Below are 19027 nucleotides of genomic sequence, written 5' to 3' on the forward strand. Positions count from 1 at the left end.
AGCCCCTATTTTATAATACTTTATATTCTTGCTATATATATATTTTAAGATAAATATATTTATTAAAGCTATTAAATTAATTATTTTATAACTTTTTTTTAAAAAAGCCTAATATTTAATTATATTTAAGTTATAAAAGCTAACCTTTATAAAATAATATTATAATATTAGTAATTTAAAATTACTTGCTATTATTAATACTATTATAATTTAGTATTATTATTTATAATATTTATAATATATTATAACTATTTTAACTAATTATTTAAACTTAAAATATTAATATATAAAAAAAAACCTTTTTATAAAATAACTATAATAACTTAACATTTTAATAGCAATAAACTTAGTAATTAAATATAGGTTAGGGAATAAAAATTTAGCAAATAGTTTATTTTATAAGCCTAATTATATTTATAGAAACCAAATAGAAATTAAGCTATAAAAACCTAGTAATTTTATAATATTAAAAAAAATAATAAATTATAGCTATAGCTATTAGAGTATAAACTTATATTTAAAAGAAGGGGGCCTTAAATAATATAAAAAAGTAGTATTAAAGTATAAAGTGCACTTAATAGCTATAGCTACTTAGAATTAAAGTGTATATTTAAATGCCCTTTTATATAAAGTAAGGAAGTAAAGTGTAATAATAATAATAATATAATTTAAGCAACCTATAATAGTATACTTATAATACTTATAGTAAGAAAATATTTTTATATAAAGAGGGGTATAGTATAAAAGGTATAAGCAATATAATAAAGCTAGAAAAATATGGTAACTAAAAAATAAGCTGCTTTATTTTAATAATAAGGTTTATATATTAAACAATTTAAATATATAAATAAAACTATTATATACCTATTATAATAATTAGCTTATAGGACACCTTAATATTAGCAAGTTAATTAAGCTATTTATATATAGCTATTATTAAAACTTCTTTTAAAAAAATATAAAATAATATATTAATATATATATAATTTACTAATATATAAAAGTGCTTAAATATTAACTACTTAGCTTTTTAATGCTGCTATTACTATCCTAATAATTATAAAAGGAGATTTTAATAAACTTTATTATAAGCCTATCTTTATTAATTAACTTATATAATAATAAGCTTTATAATACTATTTTATAATAATAAATTGCTTTATAAAATATATAATTTATATTATAATAATTATATGGCTAATAAGTAGTAGCCTAGTAGATATTTTTATTTTATATATTTTTATTATATTTAAAATACTTTAAGGAATTATATTAAATTAAGGCAGCCTTTTTACTAATTATTTTTAGGCGGGACTTTATACAAACTTAAAGATAAAATAGCGTATAAATATTACCTTTTACTTGTAAATTAATAGTTAAATAAAATAATAAAACTAAAACCTTAAATACTATTTTTATATATATAGGAATATTAAATAAAATAATTGAGTATAATAATTACATTTTGTATAATTTATATATAATAACTTTAAATATTTAATAATTAAAGCTAGCCCTTTATTTATACTATTTGGCTATAATTTAATAGCATTTATTAATGCACCCCTACTATAAGAAACCAATATTCCAAATATAATTAGGGCTAGCAAGGATATTTAGGCCATATATATTTAAATTATATAATATTTATATTATGCTAATACTAAATATGCAAAATAGTATAACTACTAATACCTTAATATAAAATTTGCAAAAAGCAACCTAGTTATAATATTAATAAAGTACTTATAATAAAAGTATAAGAATAGGAAACTTGTAAATAAGTATTTAGGCCCATTTTATATCCTTAAAATAATTAAAAAATATAGCCTTGCTTATAAGCTAAACCTATTTATATAATATTATATTTATAATATTATTTTTATTATTACTTTAAAGCTATTTAAGCCTTATAAAGGTAAAGTACTTATATTATAATTTAATATTAAGGTTAAATAAAATAATATTTTTAAAATAGAAGCTATTTTAGGGCATTAAGGGTTATAATTAGTATAATAATACCTTATTTATTAAAAGGGCTATAGTTATAATAATAATTTATAAAAGCTATATTTTTATATATTAAACAATTTAGTATAAAAATATAAAATAAAAATTAAAAAATAGTTGGAAATATATTAATATGGCATTAAAATTATATATATAATATAATTTATATTTATTTTTTTTACTTATATAAATATTTTATATGCCTATTTACCTAGAGATTTAATATTATTTCTATAATAACTTTATATTATACTTGCAAGAATATAGCGCGCCTATTTACCCATATTTTTTATAAAATTATTGCTCCTTATATACCCCTAGGTTACTTCTTCTTATTATTTTTTTTATCTTCTATTTACTCTTTGCAAAGCACATATAATGCCCGCATTTTATATATAAGCTTTTTAAGCATAATAATATTATAACAAACTAGTAATATAAACTTATTTTTTACAACTACTAAGGCAATAGCAGGTATAATCTACATAGTTATAGCAACTATACTCTTAGCGAGTAAAAGGCAAATTACTTTTATAAGGCGCTTATACTTACTATTTTAAAAAAAGACTTAAAGCGGCTTATATATAATAAAGAAAATTTAATATAGCACGCATATAGCAGATTAGTAACATATAAAAAAAAAAAATTAAAATATACTTATAAGAATATAAATCTAGTTATTATAATTATAATAGGCATAATATTTACTAATATTTAAATAAAATTATATTAGCTACATATATATAATACAAGTATATAATAAAAGTATTATATAAAATATATATTTTATTAGTTTAATAATAATAGTAATAAGTACTATTTTTCTTAAAGTAGCACACATAGTATATATACTATATAAACGCTATATATATAAGGCTAAGCGCTTTTTTAACCTTCTTATAAGGTGGCTAAAAGCATAATATTAACACCTAGTATGCCCAAAAGGACTATAATAAGGGCGTAGTGCAAATAAAGCAAACTTAAATATATTTATTTAAGGGGCAAAACTACTAGAAAAAGTAAAAATAAAGAAAAACTAAGGTACCTATTAATAAAAGCCCAATATAAATATAATTTATATATTATATAAGTATAATATTATAAGGAAATGCAACTTATAATAAAAGTAAAAGTACTAAATATTTAAAAATCTATAAAAGCTATTAATATAAAGTATAAATATTATAAATATACTATATAGAAAATGCTAAAAAGACTAATATTAGTAGTAATTATAATAAATAATTAAAAAAATAAATTAATATAAATGCCCGGCTTAAATAGTATAAATATACTATAATAATAATAAAAGGAGGGACTTACTATTAGGGTTATTACTATTATTTCTACTACTATTACTCTATTATTACTACCATAATATATTAGTATAATTTTTGCAAACTATTATATATAAGGGGGTATTTACCGCTTAATTAGTTATATTAAGGGGGAAGAAAGGAGAAGAAGGAAAAAGGATAAGAGTATAAAAATTTAAATATAAAAGTAAAAAGGTATTTTACTTATATTATAATAATAAAGCTATTTAAAATAATAGGCACCCTTAATAATATAACTTGCTATTTAAAATAATAAAAAGAATAATAATAATAAAATAAAAAAAGAATTCCTTAAAGACTGCAACTACCCTACTTTTCTATAATACCACCACTATATTAGCCCAGCCTTGCCAAAAACCCCTATATTAATAATACCCCTTAATTACTATTATACTACTCTAGGGCATAGCGCGCTATAGCCCGGCCCCTTTACTTCTAACCTAGCCTTAACTATATTATAATAACGCCACAATAATACCACAATACTATACTATTATTACTCCTAAAAATAAAAGTATAAAAAAGAGGGCAGCTTATTAAAAACATTTATTATAATAAGCTGGTATTAATAGGGCTTTAATATAATACTGGTAAAGAATACTAATATTAGCACCCTAATAGCATAAATACCCTACTATATAGGTATAATGCTAACTATAAGAGAATAAAGGAAAACTAAAAGGTTTAAAAAAAAAAAAGAGAGATAATAATTAATAGCCCATTACTACCTAATATACTACTTCTCCTCTACACCTACTCTACGCCTACACTGCATGTACCTATTCACTCTACTTGTAACTCTTCGCCCTAACACTATAAGCACCTATCATATTATAACTATCATTATCAGCATTATATTCTTTCCAAGCGCTGGGTCTTAAGTGCTTACTACTATATGAAGGTGCTATATATGTCCTTAGATGTATACGGAATAGAAGCAAAACCACAGATAGCATTTAGTTGTGGTGAACATTCCATCTCTAAGATTCAGTGTGGTGGCCATAGCCTTTCAGATTAGCTGGTTTCACTTCTATTCCGTATACATCTAAGGACATGTATGGCGCTTTCATACAGTGGTAAATGCTCAAGACCCAGCGCTTAAAAAAACAATGTTAACAGCTATGAGGTTCAAAGCCTTGCCTGTCCCAGGCAAGTTTGTGAAAACACCAACTGCATTCTTCAAGGTGGAAGCAAAGTTGGATATCCTAGAGTCACACATGTGTGTTACTGGCAGCAAACTAGCCACTCACCCAGCCTCTTAGTACCAGTGCTTTACATCTTAGCGTTATGGGCTACCTAGGCTGCATTCAAATAGCTCTCTACCCTAGTTATCATAGTTCAGGTTCTGTATGGTTAAGAGGAGGGGAGGCTATTTCTGACGGTTCAGGGGGTGCATATCTGAATATAGTCTGCAATGCTGTCATAGTTTGTACAAAGACAGCAAGTCTGAGCTGGATCATGCTTGGAAGAGGCACTAGGATCATGAGATGATCTGGGTGATTGCCTGCAGACCTGAGTCCTTGGATATCATTAATCAGGTGCAGTCTGTGGGTGTTGGACACCACTGTGGAGCCATGATGGGTACTTACCTAGGTACTTAAGTAAGTACTTAATAAGTAGGGTAGCAAACTCAAATAACCTGCACCACTTAAGATACAACCCATTCATCAGCAATGGATCTGATCCATGCAGGACTTTAGCAATAAAGTGTGTGAGTGGCACAGATTGAGTGCATGGAAATGCACTCTTATCACAGCATGGAACAAGTCTGGCTTAGGTACCTACTTAAGTATAGGTAGATATCTTCTACCTAAAGCGACAGCATCTACACAGACACTCAAGACACTCACATAGAGTGACCACACATCTGGAAACCTCAACTGGGACAACAATCTCCTGCCTCTTAACCTCCTCAGTACCCACAACTTTGTAAATGACTTCATAAAAGAATTGTCTACAAAGCAGCCTGTTCACAATGACTGACTGCCAGTAAAATGCCATATTGGAGGGAGGTTAGCCATACTGGCTCAGTAATAAGGATGCAGCAGTATCACTGTTTGAAGGCCTGATCTTGCCACAGTGATGATCATGTACAAAGGCACCTAGATATATCACTTGTCATGGCTACCTACCTAGGTAGTGTTCCAATCTGGATCTGTAGGTCTTGGCAGGGCATCTAGACCTGCTAAGAAACCTTATTATTGACGAACCCCATTAGCGTGCAGAGAGCCGCCCACTTATTGATGTGATGGCCCGCTGCTTAGTGCGTACTACTGAGTACACTACTCTGTACACTATAACAAGAGGGTCCATATTGCATTGTCACTGTGGTGATGAGGTACTGTTTTGTCTCGTTCGGTAGTTTCGGTACCAGGTTGCACAAGCGCACCACCATGATGGCACCATTGTGGGCTGGCAGGCTGGGGTCTGTCAGAACGCGGGGCTGCTGATGCATGAGGCACCTGGCTGACTGGGTGATGATCTCGTGCATAAAGCCGTAAACAACACGAGGTGAGGCCATCAAATCATCCACTCTGCCTGCCACTTGCACCACCCCCACATGCGGACAAAGGCAGGGAGGGGGCAAGGGGGGTGGCACCGTGGCAAGTGGTGGCCCGGCAGCCCAGCCGGGCCAGCAGGCCTACTTGGGCTGGCTGGATAACAGGCTTGACAGGCAGACAGGGTGGCAGGCAGCCTGCAAAAGAAACCGCCGCTGGTTATGTACCAGAATCAGGATCCCAGAAGTTATCCACCTGCTTTTTGCTCACAACCACGAGTTCTTGATGATATTTTAACACTATTCGAATCAGAAGCTTACTCTCAAGATATTGATATAATTAAAATCAAGCACATATGATATGGTTGTGGAATAATTGTGGTGCTAACATGAAGGGTTTTGGTAGTACTTAGACTTAGCGGCGGTTTCTTTTGCAGGCTGCCTGGGTGGGCAGGGGCGCCCAGACAGCCAGATGGAGGATTACGCGGACTCTCGTCGCAAGTTTGGCTCGTCAGTTGCTGGTGCCGTGCAGGCCAAACAGCAGCACAGTGTGTCTGATGGTGGATCCCGGTGTGTTACAGCCCGGTGGCTCATGGACCACACTGTCCCCCAGATAGCTGGTTCGGCTGGTCTCGACATGGGAAAGCTTGAATGCTGTTGGACCCGCCGTAACGGGATGTCAGGGCGGCGGCCACTGGCCGGTTGGCTCAGTTTGCCACTAAAACACGCTGGGGGATTGGTCAATCGGCCACTATTCTTAGATGCCTCAGACAGGATCTTCCCAGCCAGCACTCCTCTCGGGACGCACCAAAAGCAGCTCGACAGTGTGACAGCCCAATTCCCGCATTCAGGGCAGCTACTGTGTGGGAGAACGTCCTGGACGTCCTCCCGTCTTCTTCCTCCCTGCTCAGTCTCCTCTCACCCAACCTTGGGATTCTGGCGGGAAACTCGACTCGGTTGTACCCCTCGCTCTTGATAGATCCACACATGTCCTCTTAACTCAAATCGTTTATTGCACTCTACTTCTGTTTCACTCGCTACCAGAAATAACATTTAACTTTGGCTTCCTTTGTTGTCCTGCATTGCATCACTTGATATCAATCAGCACAACCACCGCCCGTCCCCGCCGCCCGCCCCTTGATCTGCACTCCTCTGATCACCCGTTTCCTCATTTGGGACAGCGATCTTCCCTTCTCCGGTTTCGTGATTGCCCCGGCGACGTCAGTCACCCTTTTCCACACCCTTCCACGGATCGCTCTTCATTTCACCCCGGCGGAATTCGTGCGTGTCCTCGACCAAGATTCAGCTCGTTCCTATCCGACATCGTCAACAACAGCCTCCGATCGACCGATAGCGAATCTCCATCTGGTCGCAATATCGTTTGCGTAGCAACTCGGCGAGCTGCGACCGCGTCGCGTCGTCCCAATGGGCAAGAAATGTACTTTCGGCCCTCAGCGTCACCCCACCCCCCCTCCATGGCCCCTTCTTGCTAATCTGTCCTCTTTTGCAGGGCGATACGGGATTGTCCTGGACGCTGGATCCTCGGGCACGCGCCTGCACATCTACAAATGGAAAGATCCCGCAAAGGCTAGGAAAAAGGCCTCGAAACAGGAGCTGGGCAGCCTGCCAAAACTTCACACAGAGAAGAAATGGACCAAGAAGATACATCCCGGCGTGTCGACCTACGGTGAAAATCCCACTGCCGTCGGCCCGGACCACCTCCAGGGCCTTGTAGACCATGCTCTCGACATCATCCCAAAGGACCAGGTGGATGACACTCCGATATTCCTCATGGCAACGGCCGGCATGCGACTACTCCCAAAGGTCCAACAGTCAGCCCTCACACGCGAAGTTTGTTCCTACCTCCGCACCAACACCGACTTCTCGCTTCCCGATTGCGACCTGCACATCCAGGTCATTCCAGGCGAGACAGAGGGTTTATACGGCTGGATAGCAACCAATTACCTGCTGGGGGGCTTCGACCAGCCTGAGGACCACAACCACGGCAAGGGACACAACACGTATGGTTTTCTCGACATGGGTGGCGCCTCGGCACAGATCGCCTTTGCGCCCAACGCGACCGAGGCAGCGAAGCACGCCAGCGACCTGAAGCTCTTGCGCATGCGGACATTGGATGGGGACCGGTCCGAGTACAGGGTATTCACGGCCACTTGGCTTGGTTTCGGCGTGAACCAGGCTCGAGAGAACTACGTCAACAAGCTTGTTGATATGTACGATGCTGATACTTCGGAAGTTCCCGACCCATGCCTCCCCAAGGGACTGCGAACCACAGCCTCCGGGGAACCTGTCGATGACGCCCATTCGACCGGCTTGGTATTATTGGGAACCGGGGACTTCACCAGCTGTTTGAAACACACATTCCCTCTGCTGGGTAAAGACGCTCCATGTGTGGATGAGCCGTGCTTGCTGAATGGTCAACACGTCCCTGCCATTGACTTCGATGTGAATCACTTCGTCGGCGTCTCGGAGTATTGGCATACCACACACGGTGTCTTCGGAAAAGGTGACACTGCGTATGACCTGAAGACATACCAAAGCAAGGTGGAAGACTTCTGCACATTGGACTGGGACACCATCGTGAATACCAAGATTGATGCGCGGAAGAAGAAGGACGATTCCAAAAACGCCCAAGAGGCGTGCTTCAAGGCGTCGTGGCTGATCAACGTCCTGCACGACGGCATTGGCGTTCCTCGCCTGGGTCTTGACCACACGCCCACTGTCAACGCGTCACAGAGCGCACTGGAGCAAGCCAAGGACAAGGGTTTCTTGGATCCTTTCCAGCCCGTGGACAAGATCGATGGAATCGAGGTTAGCTGGACTCTGGGCCCCATGGTCCTGTATGCTGCTGGGCAGATCCCCCCGAGAAGCTCGGATTTCCTACCTGTCGGCTTCGGCAGCAACACGAACGCAGTACCCGACGACTTCAACTACGCCGGCTCGAGCTTTAAGACGGACCACGACGATGACGACGACGATTGGGACGATACCATTGAGGACCTGGTCGACCACGCCAGGCCGAATAAATCATCCAGTTTCCTTCTCTTCATCTTGATCTTGCTATTGATTGGCTACTTCTTCCGAAAGAGGGATCGCAGAATGCGCTTCCTCAACAAGTTCAGCGGGCTGACCGGCCGGTGGAGGAAGCCTGGCAGCCCCAAGAAAAACGCGCGGGGCTTGTCAATTTTGACCAACAAGCTCTTTGGCAGGACCTCTCCCCATTACGAACGTGTCATCGAGGAAGGCGAGGCGAGTCAGTTTGAATTGGGCGACATTGACTCGGACGAGAACGACCACTCCGATAGCAGCGAGGGCTCGAAACTAGGCAGGACCTCAGGGCTGGCCACTCCCAAGCTGACCATGGAGCGATTCGACTCGGGCTCAGCCCTAGATAGAGCCGGATTGGTGGTGCGGACCGAAAGCCGCGAGAGGCTCGTACCGCCTAGCATGTTCAACAACCCAGGCCGGCGGAGCAGGGCTGGCAGCCCTACAAGGCTCAAAAGTCCGTTGATGACGCCGCTGCAAGAAGATTAATGTTTACGAAGCTCAGGAGATACCACTGTTAAGAGACCTGATGTACGGCATAAAGGACCATTACTTTCAGACACTATATGATTTTAATATTTTTGGTGGCGAAGGAGCTGGAGGCATTCTCACCGGAGCAGGCGTTACAGTACCAAGTTCATATGGGATCCTCGTGTCAAGGGTCCGCGGCGGGCGGAAAGGCTTAGACTTACCCAATTATCGCAGGGGCTGGAGTCTCATGGCATAGTATTCCTTGCTCCCACAAATTATCACGGGCTGTGCTTGGTTTCTCTGCACGTCTCGCACCATATCTACATGGCAGTCTGTTCTATTGACTTGCGACCGCCGCCGCGATTGTCAATTCTGGCTATTTTCTACTGTGACTAGCTCCACACTTTGCTGAATGGCATTCTCGCGCCTTGGCTCAATGCGGCGGCAGATTCTGCAGCGGAAAGGATTTGGAAGACCGGAACCAACAAGTGATAGCAGCCAGCTGAGGGGATTTCGAGGGCACCGCATGCCTAGAAGCCTCATCCTGGTCGAGGTCAGGCGATGATGCCCAGCCTCGTACTGAGCGGATTTCTCCCTGATCTGACACCCCGCCTGCCCTAATTCTATCCCTCAGTCTAGACAACCCATGGTATTGCGACGACAGCTAACCACATCAAGCCTTGGCTTCCAGCTGACCACTTGGGGCCTCCTACAATCCCCAATCTAAATGCCCCGTCTGAAATCTGAAATCTGAAATCTGAAATCTGACATTTGACATCGTAGCAGACAGTAGAGGTCCGTCACGGGTCTGACGGGCTTGCTCAGTCTCGTCTTACTGCGTCGACGGATTCCGAGAGGCCTGGCTCTCTCTGACTCAGCCGGCACACAGATCAAGTCCCAGGACCACCTTCCTTCCCACTGGACAACAGACGGGGAAGCGATGTCTCACCGGGAAACGCAGTGTGGAGCAGGCAGGCAGGAAGGCAGGCAGGCAGGTGCAGGCAGCAACCATCGAGTTGCCGGCCGGGAGCGTGATGCATCTTCACATGTGAGGCAGGGGACGGTCTTTTCGTCCGTTCCTGATCGGTCGAGGTGCCAGAGATGGCCTGTCCAGACCACGTCGCCGTACGCCGTCGCTCGCTTCCGTTGACCGACGCGCGCACTCTATCTGCAACCCTGGAGGCGGCTCAGTCGTCCCTCTCGAGGAAGCCCGGGTCGCTCCGCACCCTGCTCTCGAACTTCTTCCACCAGTCCTCAAAGGCCTTCATCGGGACGACCTCGACCTGGCCGGCCTGGCCGGAGAAGCTGGAGAGGAAGTTGAAGGCGTTCTTGATGATACGCTGCGCGAGGACGAGGGTGCTGGGCTGCTGGGCCCTGGCCGCGGCGGCGACGCCGGCGGGGACCAGGGCGAGCGATGTCGACTTGGCGGCCTGCAGCTCTGTGATGCGGCTCGCCACGGAGCCGGCGTCCTCGATGCTGATCCCCAGGACGATCTGGCCGGCCGAGGGGGCGGACAGCGACGACTCGTTGAGCTTGAAGATGGCGGACTCCTTGCCGGGGCCCACGCCGCCCAGAAACTTTGAGTTGGGAACGTCCTGGCCCTGCGAGCGGTCGGGCGGGGTAACGAGGTAGATTGCCGCGGCGGTATTGCTGGGCAGGAGGACGCCGGGCAACAGGAAGATGACGACGTGGCTGAAGGACTTTGGGGTGGTTGATATGCTGTAGATGAAGGATGTCTGCGAAGGGGTCTCGGTTGGCTGAGTAATGACAGGCAGGCCCGCCGGGACGAGGCCGAACAGCGGTTGCGACATTGTTGCGCGTGAGACCGGGTTCTCTGACCGAGCCGGGGGTTATCCCAAGACGTCGTGTGCGTGTGCGTGTGCGTGTGCGTGTTGCTTCTTCTGAACGTGCAGTGTGATGGATCAGCTACAGGGCGGTCACCGAGTAGACGAGGCCAGCTGTGGCTGGGTGCCGTCCCGGAGGCGACTGAGTGTGGCACCCTAAAGGAGGTGATGCTTGACGTCGGTGAGGATGGCGTCAAAGTCTGATTGCAGGAGAGCGGGCGTATGCAGCAGCGGATGCAACCGTTGGAGATGGTCTTGGTGTGCCTGTGTGCCGGGTGGCTTGAACTATAGCCCCTGGGCATGTGCTTCTGCAGAGTCTGCGCCTGTGAATATGCGGCCTGAAGAGCAGCTCGACTCTGATCTCGAATGCGAACTGACTATTGCGACGCCCGTTGGCTGCACGTGGGGTTTATATCCCTTGAACGCAGCCGAGATGATATCACAATTGGATGTGCGACAACCTCGCCGCGTTATACAGTATGGGAATGTTGTGTGTGTGTGGTGGCCGGCGCGAGCTGCGAAGCTGCAGCACTGCTACTGCTACTGCTACCCACGGCCCATCTACACAGTACCACCACAGCTTGCACAGTAACAGCAGAGCTCATGATGGAGGGGTAGGTGGGTGGGCTAAGAAGCTTCACGAACGCTAGACCTTTTCTAGAAGACGCGAGAAGAGGCACGGGCCAATTCCCCAACGGGGGGAACCGAACTCTGGGTCCTGGGCGCCGCTGCTGATCACAACGGCCAGCATCAACGACCAGCCAGAGGCCGAACAACTGCTGCCAAAGCTGCTGCCCCGGCTTGCTGCCCCGGCTGAAGTCGTGACCGACGTGCCTATTTCCAGCCAGGGGTAGCAGCGAGTGGTACAAGCTCCGTCAGCCAGCCCATTGATGCTTTCGGTTTGCTTGGCTTGCACGGGACTTTGTTCATCACGGAACGGCAGCCTGCCCACAGGCCCTCGCCAGCAGAGCGGCCTGCAGTAGGTGGTAGCGAAGAAGCTGTGACACGCACATTTTGAACGACAACAGGTGCGGCGGCCAGGACTCGACGCTTGTTGGGGGCACCCACCGGCGCACAAGATAATGCAGGTTCGACCACCTTGGGCCAGGCCTGCGCACGCCATGCCAGCATGCCTGCCTCTGAGCGCTCGGCATAACACGGGCGGTCAAAGCCAGATGGGACCTCTGCCCTTCCCACCCTCACCACCACCCTCCTCCCTCTCACCGCGCCTGGGCTCTCATCATGTCCACTGAGCCGACACCCAGATGATGACAGGTGCACGGCACCCGTTGTGACCAGGCTCTAGGAAGGGGGGTGGGACGGGGTGGCGAGAGCTGATGGTGCTGCTGCCGTCGCCATTGCCGTCCTGTTGCCGCCGTCACACAGCAAACATCATCACACCCTGCAGGCAGCAAGGCTCGCTTACTCGCAGAGTCGTCCATCCCGCGTTGCCAGCCGCTCCAGCTCCATCCCAACCCCCGGGCATCCTCCCGTCAATGTTGATAGTACCCTCCAGCTGGGTCTGTGTAACCGACGGTGAGAGGGCCGACTCAGCAGCAAGCATCGGAGCCTCAGCGTTCCGGCCGATTCTCGCTTGCCAGAGCGACCCTTGCTCAAACCCACCCTCGGGACCGCCCAAGGACCAGGGCCCCAGGGCCCCGGGCTGCCCAGCTGGGCTGTGTGGGCTCTCACCTCGGATCCTGGCACCCACATGGCAGGACCACAGAGCAGACAGTCACTGACCAGGACCGCAAGCACCACACATCCCGGACAGCCTGATGAATCCCTAGTGTAGCGCCGTCTCCGTTGTGGGTTGGACCGGCAGCACCAGGAAACCACCTGATCTGCTAGCCCGGGCAAATCACCTGGCCGCACCGCAGGCTCGCTGGGCGGGAGAGGGTTGGCCGTTCTTTTGTCCCATGAACATGCGGCCCCTTAATCTGACAGGGACCTTCTCCCGTCCACGGGCAGCCTGGGAGGGAACTGGCGAGGCATATCTACTATGGTTGAGAGGGACCGCCCGTGCCGGGAGATTATGTGAGGCTCGTCTTCTTCTCTCATTCCCTCTGGCCGCCCGCCTTGGCTGCTATAAAGATTATGCCCCTTCCTGACTAGCCCGCTGGCACCTCCTTCTTCTCCAGTCCTTCCTCGTCTGACATTTATATGCAAGAACGCCTCGCTCACCACCAACGAATCTGAATGCAGCCCGGGCCCGATCCGGACCCAGTCGACTATACACCACCAGCCCAGCGGCAGACGGCGTGGCGGCAGTGGCGGCAGCCATGGCACCGAGGCTCACGAGCAAGGACCTGCTGGACAGATGTGACGGGTAAGCCACAATTTCTGGTTGGATGCTGATCGATCGGGATCCCGAGACATGTATGCATTCTTGCCTCGTCCCGTCCTCGGCTCGTCTTCGGGCGGGAGACGGCAGCACCGTGTTGCAGTCCGCCCCCTCCGATGTTGGTGCAACATCGGTAGCAAACAACCGCCGGGGTTCGCCTGACATCTCTCATGCCGCAAGAGTGCGAGAGATCTGTCCCTAGTAGATCGCATCCGTAGTGTTGTCCGCTAGGGATACTGACCGCTCTTGCAGCTTTCCATACATGAATAGCCACCCGGAGAGATATGCGAGGCAGATGGACAAGCTTTACACCCTTGTCTGGCAAGACAGCGAGGGCGTCTTCCCCATTGGCTACATGCTCAAAAGTGTTTTTGACGAGCTCAAACTGGTGCCCCCTGCAGTCCGGGGCGACATGATTTTCGACCCTTTCTCCAAGACGGTCAAAATGTTCCACAAACCCGCCACCGAGAGGAAGCGCACGGAGCTTGCCGCGGCCACGACGCGATACCTGCGCCTCAACAAGACATTCAAAATTTTGAAAGGCTGGAGGGGTGAGCTGTGGCCGGTGTACGGGCGCAGCGGGGAACTCCTCTTCAGCATGGAACGAGCTGCGGTTGCCCTCTTTGGGTACATGCGATACGGAGTGCATCTGATTGCGTACGTCCCTTGTCCGACTGCGCCCTACGGCATCAAGCTATGGGTGCCCAAACGCAGCCAGGCCAAGAGCCAATGGCCCGGCATGTTCGACACCACTGTCGCTGGTGGTCTCACAACAAACGAGGATCCTTTCGAGTGTGTCATTCGCGAGGCTGATGAAGAAGCAAGCCTGCCCGAGCGAATAGTGCGTGAGCGCGCAACGTTGGCAGGGCTCGTCAAGTATATATATGTGAACGACACACGAGTTGGAGGCAGCGAGGGGTACGTCTATCCCGAGTGCCAATGGGTATATGATCTTGAGCTACCTGATGCTATTATCCCTGAGCCGAACGACGGCGAGGTCGAGTCTTTCATGCTCTGCACTGTTGATCAAGTGCAAGAGCAGCTCGCAGCAGGCAGGTGGAAGCCAAACTGCGCTGTCATCATGTTGGATTTCTTCATTCGCATGGGCATCCTAACCCGTGAGAACGAGCCCCAATTCGACAGCATCGAAGCCCGACTGCGTAGACAGTTGCCATTTCCAGGGCCGCACGACTATGAAGAATAACGCCGTTCGACAGCGGGACGCTGGGGGTTAACCAAGGACAGCACCCGCGAGCAGATGAGGAGTGTGTGAACCGACCAAGGACAAGCCGAGCACAGACAAGTACTTGTCGCCTGACAGACCATGGCGGCCCTAAACATGGTGTTTCTCCTTCTCGGGGTATTGGGCCATCGGGCGTGGGGTTTCGTGATCCGGGATTTCAGGACGAGTGCCCTTTCAGATAGACTCTTTTGCGTCAACATTACTAGAATCAATACCCAATATTTGCATCGTCGGCATCCTCTAACGTGGCAAGACGCGGCACGCCGTTTACTTCCTAACGAGAAGGTAGACGTTGTCCACGCGGAGTGGTGTGAGCTTGCTGTCGGGACCCTCCAGGGCCATGAGCAGCCCGCCGAACGAGACGTATGCTTTCCTACAACCACAGCGAGTCAGTCGTGGACCATCGCTTTCTCAAGCGCTCGGGCACATACAGAGTCTTGTCGGCCTTGCCGTCCTCAAACTTGTAGACCTTTCCGTAGCAGACGTAGTTGTAGCCGTCGGCGAGCGTGTGCACCCCAGGCTTCGCAACGTCGCGCCATGTCTTCTCGTCGTCCCTCGAGCCGTCCAGATTCAACGTTGTGGCCAGTGCGACCTCGATGTTCTCAGTGGCAGTGAGGGGGAAAAGCTCGGTGTTGATATCGAGTTCCAGGCTGGTGGCGCGGTCGAGGGAGCTGGCAGTGATGCGTGCTGCTCGGTCGTACTTCTTGTGGTCGACGTTTGTGATCTCGAATTGCTCCTCAAAGAGCAGCGCGTCGCTGGTGGGCTCGGCCATCACGATGGTTGTGCAGAAATATGAACGGCGCGGACCGGAGCAGCAGGGGGATGGAGAAGACCCGAGGTTCAGGCGTCTTGTGTTGGGCGTCGAGAGCCGAGGAGGCAAGAAATGCAGGGCAACCAAAATTTTGGAGGCGCACTCCCAAGCCGCGCTGAAGTCCTGCGACCGCCGTGATAAAATGCGGTGATTTGCAGCAAGCCTGAAAGGCTTCTGCATAGGGCAGGCGGTGACCGCGGACGGTGTATACCTAGGTACCTAATCTAGCAGTACGGAGTACGGAGCACTGGGATGGGCGGCGGCGCCAATGGGAACCTGGGTACTTGGTGTCTACCTACTGCGGTACATAAGGTGCCCGCTTCAGTTGTCTAACTGAGTGCCTGGTATCGAGGTACCTAGGTACCTCTGCGTACGTCGATGCCCTGGATATTATGGAGGGGTACCTTGGTGCCTAGGTAGCTTGGTGCTCTATCAAAAAAAACTGGCGGGGAACGCAGAAGAAGGAACCAGGAAAGTAACCACCTGCCCCGGCGTGTCTTTGCTCGGCGATTCAAAAATGTCATTCCGCAAGAGGAATGCAGTAATATCTGCATCTTCCTCGTCGCCAGCTGTAGCCCAGAGTCGGTCTGGATCACAGCTTTCTCCTGGCTTGCGCCCGTCTCCCCTGGATGGTCGCATCACAACGTCCACGGGAACTGCTTCTCTGGACGGCATTCTCGCTGGCCATGCCGGTCTCCCTCTTGGCTCATCACTTCTCATAGAAGAGCAAGGTACAACTGACTTTTCTGGAAACTTGCTCAAGTATTATGCAGCGGAAGGTCTTGTCCAAGGCCACCAGGTGCATGTGCTGGGCCTTCCCGAAGCTTGGAAATATGAGTTGCCGGCCGTGTCCGCCAAACAGGGAGGCACTTCTGCGAAGCCAACCAGCTCGGCAGATGACAAGATGAAAATTGCCTGGAGGTACGAGAATCTCTCGAGTAGGCATGCTCCCAACACCACTTCGAATGGTAAGTGCAAAATAAAAACACTCATGCCCCTTGCGCTTCTAGAACATTGGAGCAGCTGTCTAACTTTGGTTGTAGATGGAGACGATTCCAAAGCTGTCTTCTGTCACGCCTTTGATCTGACCAAGAGACTGGCCTCAGCTTCCATCCAAGGCACCATATCAACAACACCGGCTTCTGTCCCCCAAAGTCCCTTTTCGGAGGCAAAGGAAAAGCAATCGCCATTCAAAGTCTTTATCCAAACCCTTCAAGGAGAGCTCCAGAATTCTCCGCCGTCGACGATCCACCGCGCTATTGTGCCCAGCCTCCTGTCGCCGACGCTTTACCCCCCTGGCGTCTGCCAGCCTGCTGAGGTACTTCAGTTTATGCACGCACTGAGGGCACTCCTGCGACAGCACGGCGCCAGACTGACTGCCCTCATTACCCTGCCCGTTACGCTGTTTCCCAGAAACAATGGAGTGACGCGTTGGGTGGAGTTGTTGTCTGACGGAGTGCTTGAAATGATACCGCTGCCACCAAAGCTGGGTGCCGCTCCGCCGTCATCCAACAGTGAATCGAAGGTCCAAGAGCAGAGTCAGGGCATACTCAGGGTGCATTGCTTGCCTGTTTTCCACGAAAAAGGCGGTGGTGGCGCTGAGAATCACCACTTTCGAGAGGATCTTTCATTCCATCTGAGTGGCACCAAAGGGCTGGTCATCCAGCCATATGTTCTTCCTCCAATGGAGGAGGAGGATCACAAGGAAAAGTCACCACCCAGTACCGTCAAGGACGGTATCGACTTTTGATCGAGTGACTTCAGTGCCTTGGGGCGTTAGCGTCACCTAACCCTATGATCTAGTCTGCGCACCCACCCCCGGCTTATTTTGAGACTGGGCAAGATTCACACCGCCCACGGGCTCCAGCTTTCTGCCAGCCTGAACATAAAATTGGCAGATTTTCGCAAAACTTCTCATCAAACCTCACCTCAACCCAACAGCACAGGTACGTATGCATTTTCGCCATTATCAAGTCAAACTTCACATGCAACTCGAATGATTAAATCAACATTTTAATCTGTCAATCCCCTGAGATTTTTCAATGCTGATACCACTTGTGTGTCAAAACCTATGACTCTTGTTGTCTCCCAGCACTTTCAGCCCTGCAGCCTACCGATAAGAGCTGAGCTAACATCTACCACATAGAAACACTGGCGCTGATCGTGCCCACTCAAGATGGTAGAGCTAATCCGCATAACCAAAGTGGGTGACCGGTACCACGTCTTCGAGGTCAAGGATGTCGCCTCCCTGCGACGTGACCACTGTATATGCGCTGTCCTGGTTGGCACCACACCGCAGAATCCAACCCAAAACCTCTTCTCGGGACTGCCGCTGGAGCTACTGCCTGAAGAGGCGAAACTGCTGGTGGACAAAGGTGTCGCCCATGTCGTGGACGAGGCCGCCTCTCACCTCGCCCACCTGACATCTATGGATCACACCGCCAAACATGCTTACCTCCAATCCTTGAGGACTCGGCGGCAAAACTTCTCACGGATTCTTGACGAAGAAGATGCTATCAGGAAGGCGGAGGGTGCGAAGATGAGAGGAAAACAGAAGTCTAAGCGGGCCCCCGCTCGGTCCGATAGCCCACCCATCATCGAGGAAGTTGAAATGCCACCGTCTACTCCGCTGGAGCAGAGTGAGAGGGCTTCTGTATCACCGACCCTAACTGCGAGCCATGAGGAGTCGTTTTTCTCGTCTCATCCTCAGCAAAGGAGAGCCAAGGCCACTTCCAGGCCCACTATGGTGGCAGCAGATCGTCACCTGACGGAAACTACAAGTGTTGACATGCTGTCAGACCCCAACGCTTACAGTGTGCCGGTTGAGGCCCCTCGTTCTTACCCCTTGTACAGGCACCTCAATTCGAGAGGCTACTATATTACCCCGGGCATCCGCTTTGGCGCTGATTACAGTGTCTACCCCGGTGATCCCTTCAGGTATCACGCACACTTCATGGCCACAAGCTTCGGATGGGACGAGGAAGTTACTCTGCTGGACCTAGTGAGTGGTGGCCGTTTGGGCACGGGTGTGAAGAAGGGGTTTTTGATAGGTGGCCAAGCCCCGCTGGAAGAGACCGCAGAAGATTCTCGGAACGCGAGTGCCGATCGGGTACGGACGTTCACACTAGAGTGGGCTGCCATGTAAGACTGCACACCGGGATAGAACGTTGCATAGCGAAGGGAAGACCTCTGGATAAACCCAGTTCTACTTATACTTGTCCTCCCTACGTCCGTCAGACATCTGATGTATGAACCTTGCACATGAAAGTGTTCAAGAAAGACGTCCATAATACACAATGTGAAAGCAGTAGTCAACGCCTGCTACGCCAAACGTGCCCTTTGCCCGTCCTCGCTTATTGTGCCCAGTGGGCGATTAGACTGTACCCTTCGTGCCGCGACCTTTCTGG

The 19027-nt window shown here is 47.6% G+C and overlaps 6 protein-coding genes across 6 annotated transcripts; 4 read left to right on the plus strand and 2 right to left on the minus strand.

The window, feature by feature from the left end:
* The first annotated feature begins 6645 nt into the window (after positions 1 to 6645).
* KVR01_002633 (apyrase) lies at positions 6646 to 11569 on the plus strand. Its single transcript, XM_044789320.1, has 2 exons — positions 6646 to 7282; positions 7355 to 11569. The coding sequence occupies exons 1-2, from the start codon at positions 7270 to 7272 to the stop codon at positions 9394 to 9396; spliced, it is 2055 nt and encodes a 684-aa protein (XP_044647648.1). The 5' UTR covers positions 6646 to 7269; the 3' UTR covers positions 9397 to 11569.
* Positions 10566 to 11189, minus strand: KVR01_003162 (uncharacterized protein; the record flags this gene model as incomplete). The annotated part of the gene is made up of 1 exon (XM_044785625.1): positions 10566 to 11189. One exon carries the CDS (start codon positions 11187 to 11189, stop codon positions 10566 to 10568), a length of 624 nt encoding a protein of 207 aa, XP_044648177.1.
* A 1935-nt stretch (positions 11570 to 13504) lies between the features above and the next one.
* On the plus strand, positions 13505 to 14770 carry KVR01_003855 (uncharacterized protein; the record flags this gene model as incomplete). Its single annotated transcript, XM_044793290.1, has 2 exons — positions 13505 to 13551; positions 13819 to 14770. 2 exons carry the CDS (start codon positions 13505 to 13507, stop codon positions 14768 to 14770), a joined length of 999 nt encoding a protein of 332 aa, XP_044648870.1.
* A 306-nt stretch (positions 14771 to 15076) lies between these two features.
* Positions 15077 to 15581, minus strand: KVR01_003996 (DNA-directed RNA polymerase core subunit RPB8; the record flags this gene model as incomplete). Its single annotated transcript, XM_044791088.1, has 2 exons — positions 15077 to 15182; positions 15241 to 15581. 2 exons carry the CDS (start codon positions 15579 to 15581, stop codon positions 15077 to 15079), a joined length of 447 nt encoding a protein of 148 aa, XP_044649011.1.
* Positions 15582 to 16137: 556 nt separating this feature from the next.
* On the plus strand, positions 16138 to 17370 carry KVR01_003634 (Elongator subunit ELP4; the record flags this gene model as incomplete). Its single annotated transcript, XM_044792638.1, has 2 exons — positions 16138 to 16588; positions 16664 to 17370. The coding sequence occupies 2 exons, from the start codon at positions 16138 to 16140 to the stop codon at positions 17368 to 17370; spliced, it is 1158 nt and encodes a 385-aa protein (XP_044648649.1).
* A 426-nt stretch (positions 17371 to 17796) lies between these two features.
* KVR01_002072 (tRNA splicing endonuclease subunit SEN34) lies at positions 17797 to 18765 on the plus strand (the record flags this gene model as incomplete). Its single annotated transcript, XM_044787992.1, has 1 exon — positions 17797 to 18765. The coding sequence occupies one exon, from the start codon at positions 17797 to 17799 to the stop codon at positions 18763 to 18765; it is 969 nt and encodes a 322-aa protein (XP_044647087.1).
* Between the last annotated feature and the right edge of the window lie 262 nt (positions 18766 to 19027).

This window comes from Diaporthe batatas, assembly GCF_019321695.1.
Source record: "Diaporthe batatas strain CRI 302-4 chromosome Unknown Contig00003, whole genome shotgun sequence".
Lineage (NCBI taxonomy): Eukaryota > Fungi > Ascomycota > Sordariomycetes > Diaporthales > Diaporthaceae > Diaporthe > Diaporthe batatas.